The sequence below is a fragment of the Echinops telfairi genome, unplaced genomic scaffold, assembly GCF_000313985.2.
Source record: "Echinops telfairi isolate 266 unplaced genomic scaffold, ASM31398v2 ScPeMD7_7412;HRSCAF=8450, whole genome shotgun sequence".
In the NCBI taxonomy this organism is placed as follows: Eukaryota; Metazoa; Chordata; class Mammalia; order Afrosoricida; family Tenrecidae; genus Echinops; species Echinops telfairi.
Genome location: NW_022111312.1, coordinates 811,341 through 817,235, shown reverse-complemented (window position 1 = coordinate 817,235; position 5,895 = coordinate 811,341). Strand labels below are relative to the sequence as shown.

Here is a 5,895-nt window from a genome sequence, read left to right as displayed (position 1 = left end):
GGGGTGGGGATAGGATTAACTATGACGCTGCTCAGGACTTTACACACCAAGGCCACTCCTGAGACCCCTGTCCACTCCACTGAGTCCTCCCGACAACCCTGTGGGTGATTCGTCTCTCCCCATTGCCCCCCCCTCCCCTCTGACAGAAGCAGAAACAGAGGTACAGAGAGGTCCAGTGGCTTGACCAGGATCACACAGCAGGCGCACAATCTGTGCTCTTGTACAGCTTCTTCAGCCCCTCACCCCCACCCCCTGAGGGCTGCCATGGCTGCCGGGCAAACACTGATGCCGGTGAGCGGGGTATTTTTCATCCTTCACATGAACACACTCTTATGGTGGGCCCATCCTGTAAGAATGCGCAAAGCTTGAAGTATGGAGTGATCCGGAGTTAGAGCCAACGCGTGGGTGGGTGGCTTTCTTCTTCCAGAAGCACCCCCTCACTCCGAGAAGTCACCTCGTGGCGTCTAGAGGGTGGTGGTGGGGCCCCGTGGTGGTGGGGCCCCTGTGAAGTGCCCGTGGTCTTGGATGGCAATGACAAGGTGCCTTCACTGGGTGCCAGCTCCCTGGGGCTCCAGGTGCTGGGTTGAGAAGTGGAATGGGGCACAGGAGCTCCTACTGTGTGTCAGCTGCTGTACCTTCTTTCTTTCCAAGCTCCCAAGGAGCCTGGAGGGTCTGGGAGAATCACCCCATTGTCCCTGTTGTCGACCAAACCAAACCTAAACTCACTGCCATCGGTTGACCCTATGCGACAGGGCACAACGGTCTCTGTGGGTTTCTGAGACTGTAACTCTTTACCAGAGTTGTTGCTGTTAGATGCCATCCAGCCAGCTCGGACCCACGGTTCCCTGCCATCTCACTATGGTTCCCATGCCTGAGCCCATGGTGGCAGCCGCTGTGTCCATCCATCTCATTCAGGGCCTTCCTCTTCGTCACTGCCCCTCCGCTTGACCAAATACGATGTCCTCCAGGGACTGGTCTCTCCTGACAACATGTCCAAAGTCTGTAAGATGAAGCCTTGTCATCCTTGCCTCTAAGGAGCATTCTGGCCTTACTTCTTCCAAGACAGATTGGGGTGTCCTTTGAGCACCCCATGGTACTCGCAGTGTTCTCCAGCACCACCACTCAACGGCCTCTGTTCTCGGTCTTCCTTATTCAGGGTCCAGCTTTCACATGCAGGAGATGCACTGGAGAATACCCTGGCTTGGGGCAGGTGCACCCTATCCCTCAAAATACCATCCTTGCTCTTCAGTACTCTTAAGAGGTCTTGCACAGCAGGTTTACCGAATGCAAGACATCTTTTGATCTCTTGACTGATGTTTCCATGCAGCATTGGCTGTGGACACAGATAAGACAAAATCCATGATAACGTCAATCTTTCCCCCCATTTATCATGATGCTGCCTCTGGGTCCAGGTGTGAGTTGTCATCCACACTGAAGGCCGCGATCCTGGATCTTCATCAGCAAGTGCTTCAATTTCTCCCCGCTTTCAGCAAGCAAGGTGTGTCATCTGCATCCAGCAGGTGGTTTAATAAGTCTTCATCCAATCCTGAAGCCACACTTTTCTTCACATAGTCCAACTTCTCTGGTGAAACTAGATTTATAGTAGAATGCCTCATTTTTCTCCCTCAGATCGGCCAGGGGTTTTGAACTGCTGACCTTGTGGGTAGCAGCCCAACGCATAACCACTAAGCCATGGAGGCGCTCGCGAAGTGCCAGTGACTGTTGTGATTATTCTTGGTGACATATCCCCTCATCGGGACCTGGACACAAATCGCTGTGCTTCCATTTCCAGGCTGTTCCTAGGGGGTTGCCTGTCCCTGCTTGCTCCTCTCCAGGCTACACCGGAAACACCCAGTCCCATTCCAGGGACAGCCCCAGGCCTCCAGTCTCCGCCTCTGTCTTCTATCGGTGGGAGGAGCCAGGGCCTCATTGATCAAGTCACTGTCCTTCCATCCCCACGGGATAATGGAAATCGGCTTTTGTTTCATTAAGCTGGTCCAGGATGGCTCACCTTGTATAATGTCACATAAAACTTTGTTTTGGAACCGCTCCAGGGAGATAGTAAAATTCATGGTCTGGAACCAAACGGGGGTGGCAGAGGATCGCGTTTGCAGATACCTCAGCCCAGCTGTCCGTGGGGTGAGTGGTGGGGGACAAGGCCATTGGGAGTGGGCACACTGAACAGCTAGAGGGCCCAAGGGCATGCTGGGCCCTCCTGGTGAGTTTGAAGTCTCTCTCTCTTTTTTTTTAAGTCATTTTATTAGGGGCTCATACAACTCTAATCACAATCCATGCATACATCAATTGTGTAAAGCACATTTGTACATTCATTGCCCTCATCATTCTCAAAACATTTCCTCTCCACTTAAGCCCCCAGCATTAGGTCCTCATATTTTTCCCTCCCTCCCCGCTCCCCCCTCCATTATGAGCTCTTGATAATTTATAAATTATTATTTTGTCATTTCTTGCCCTGTCCGACGTCTCCCTTCACCCACTTTTCTGTTGTCCGTCCCCCAGGGAGGAGGTCACATATAGTTCCTTGTAATCGGTTCCGTCTTTCCTACCCATTCTCCCTCTACCCTCCCAGTATCGCCACTCACACCACTGGTCCTGTAGGGCTCATCTGCCCTGGATTCCCTGTATTTCCAGTTGCTGTCTGTACCAGGGTACATCCTCTGAGTTGGAAGTCTCTCAGATGAGATCCTCAGGTTAGAAGGTGCTGAGGATACGCTGAGGGGCATCTTGTGAAGCAAGGGGCTCTGCCTTGGCAGGTGGTGGCAAAGGGAGTGGCAGCCTGGGTGGTGGCTGGGACCCTCTGTGGTCCCTTAGCCTAGGGTGCCATTCGAACATTGACAAACAACAAACAGACCCACTGCCGTCCGGTCAATTCTGACTCGGGGCGACCCTGTAGGACAGGGAGGAACTGCCCCCGTGGGCTTCAGAGACGGTAACTCTGTGGGAGTAGAAAACCCAAAGTCTTGCTCCCGAGAACGTTGACGGCACAGCCTTTTCTGAAGCCACTGGACCACGACCCCAGGAGCAGTGCGCAGCAGTGGGGTCCTAACATTTTAACATTGGTAAAGCGGGACACCATTGATAAAACTCCTATCCTGGCAAACTAGCCACCTGGCAGCCGAAAACCATATACCCTAGCTTGTCCTGCATTCTTTTCAAAAAATGGGAATTTTTAAAAACGCCACGGAACACGGGACAAATTGTTCAAAAGCGGGACGTCTGGTCACCTTAGAAAGGGCACAGACCGTCGTTCTTAGGTGCCCTCCGGTCAGTTCCAACTGAAGGGACTCAACGTGCGATAGACCCAAACGTGCCCGGTGCTGGGCCGTCCTCCCAATCGTTCTCATGTGAGAGCCACGGAGTCACTCCGGCTCCGAGAGGGCCTCTCCATTCACTGTCCTGCTACTGCACCGAGCATGCTGTCCCTCTCCAGGGCCTGGCCTCTCCCAATACTGTGTCCAGAGGACGTGAGATGAAGGCTTGGGTCCTTGGCAGGTGGATTCTTGCTCCCTGGGCGGGCAGGTTCCTGCCTCTCAGCCTGGGCTCTGCCTAAAGCTCGCTTTCAATGGTTTTCCATGCATAAATAACCCGGGGGCATGGGGACCAGTGCATAAATGTCACCATGCAATGTCACCTCCTACCCTAACTGCTCGCTTGGAGGGGACAGAGGTGGGTGCGGGCGGGTGGCTGGACAGGGGGCCCACGGGTGTAATTCGGAGTGGGCTGGACAGCAGTGAGCTGGCTTTCAGGTTCTCTCCAAGGCAGAGCCGCCTCACCCGAAGAGTGTTCACGGGCAGAGTAGGTCAAGGATGAAGTATCTGACGACTCAGGTCCTCCTAGACTCCTCCCACGAGCAGTCGCGCCCCCAGACCCCGCCCACCCCTTCCCAGCAGTACCTTTGCCCTTCCAGTGGGCGTGGGCAGCGAAGCCCACGTGGCCTCCGTACTTCCGGTTGAACTCTGCCATGAGGGCCTTGTAGGGGTTCCGGATGAGGAGGATGGCAGCATCGAAGGCCTCGATCTCCTTCTGGCCACTCTCGTGAGTCTTGATGCAGATGGTCCGCCCGCTGCGCCAGTGGTCACGCTCACCTTTAAAGCCTTCCCACCAGCCCGGGGCCAGGGGACAGGGCAGGTGAGCTGGGGGGAGACGAGAACCCAAACCACCCCCTCCTCAGAAGCCTCATGCATGAGTGCGTTCTTTCACCTATTTCCTGAGCACCTACTACCTGCCCAGCAGCAGGCTTAGAGCTGGGGGTAAGATGGTTGGCTGCAGCCCCCTGGGTCTCTGAGAAATGCCAAGTCTCAGCCAGTGCTGCCCAAGAGGCACATTCATGCCTGGAGCTCGGGCGACCAGGATGTGCCGGAGGGTGTCCTGCTCGCCCTGCCTACGTTGGGCTTGGCCACAAATTTGCCTTAGCCAATGGGATGAGGGCAGAGCTGGACAGCGTACCAGCTCCACACCAAGGCCTGAAGAAGCGGCCTGCGTGTCTGCTCAATGGTCTGGATGTTTCTTTTGTCACCACGCGCAGGGTGGGCCGTGCAGGAGTTGAGCGTGGAGCCAACGTGGCCAAGGTCACCAAGCTGGTTGGGCTGGAATGGTCTCATGGGGGCAGGGGCGCTAGGGGGTGGTAGCGGGGAAACAATGCTGAATCTAAGGCCTGAAGGGAGAGAAGCCAGGGAGGGTCAGGTGGAGGGGACAGCAGGGACAAAGGTCCTGTGTCCGAAGAAATGGGACACACGGGAGGGACAGCTGAGGGAGAGTCAAGAGCGAGTGGGGAGACTGAGACCCAAGAGAATTGTGCCGGTTTGGGGTGGGGGGGCCTTTAAAGTGAGGGAACTCCAAAAACACTCCCTGCCATCCAGTCGATTCTGGCTCACAGTGGCCCTAGGGGACAGAGGAGAGGTCCCTGTGGGCTTTCAAGACGGTCAGTCTTGACGGGAGTGGGCAGCCTCATCTTCCTCCTCTGGAGAGCCTGGTGGTCTTGGATTGCTGACCCTGCGGTTAGCAGTCCAACGTGTGACCCTCTACACCACCAGGAGCAAGGCACAGGAAGGTCGGATGACCCCCTCCCCCCCAGGGAGAGATCAAAGGAGCGGTTGAGCCCAGGTCCAAACGCTGATGCTCCAGGCTCCTGAGACAGCACTCTCTCGCCGTCCCCGCCTCCTCCCCGCCCTCTCATGAGAGCTAAGGCCCACAAGCAGTCAAATGGAGGCTTAGGAGACACGTCATTGCGGTTGGCCTTTGGGGGCTGTGGTTTTTACTCAGCGAGTGACTATGGAACACACATCACCTCTGCGGATCCTCAAGTTTCCTGTGTGTGACACGGGGCCCAGCAGCTTCTCCCTCCCCTGTGGTGAGAAGCCAGTGAGGCACAGGAAAGGCCTGGCTGATATCCAGGGCTCCGGGGCCAGCTGCCTCAGTAAGCCTGTGTTTCCTTTCTTCCCTCTCTTCTCCTCACAGAGATCTCTAAGGCTTTGCACCCCCTGTATGTTCAGGCTCTCAGCAGGGCTACAGAGAGACACAGCCCGCTCCCAGGGCCACGCAGCCACGGAACCACAGGTGGACTAAGAGTCCCTGCGGCAGGTCTCATCCCGAGCCTTGCCGAGCCTGCTGACTGGGGTCAGCCAAGGTCTGGCTCATGCCGGTGAGGAAACCCCACAGCCTTTGAGGTCCATGGGAAGCTGAGCATGATGGGACAACGAGGGCTTAGGGGTTAGAGAGAGTTCTCTAAGAGAAAGAGCGCCCACATGGGAGCTCCAGGTACAGTTTTACATCTACAGCTCAGTAAGTACACCATTGCTGGAGCTCTTTGTGACAGGGACAGTGGTCTGACGCCCACCTACACCTTTCCTTCCAGGACCCATGTTCCCTGAGCACAGC

At 55.8% G+C, this 5,895-nt stretch overlaps 1 protein-coding gene across 1 annotated transcript in view; it reads right to left on the bottom strand.

Moving 5' to 3' along the window:
• The window catches only part of WSCD2 (WSC domain containing 2), a 123,645-nt gene that overhangs the window by 1,602 nt on the left and 116,148 nt on the right, over window positions 1-5,895 (bottom strand). Inside the window, exon 9 of the mRNA XM_004709634.3 lies at window positions 3,912-4,112. Within this exon, the coding sequence (XP_004709691.1) occupies window positions 3,912-4,112 (201 nt within the window). The remainder of the gene's footprint in view (window positions 1-3,911; window positions 4,113-5,895) is intronic.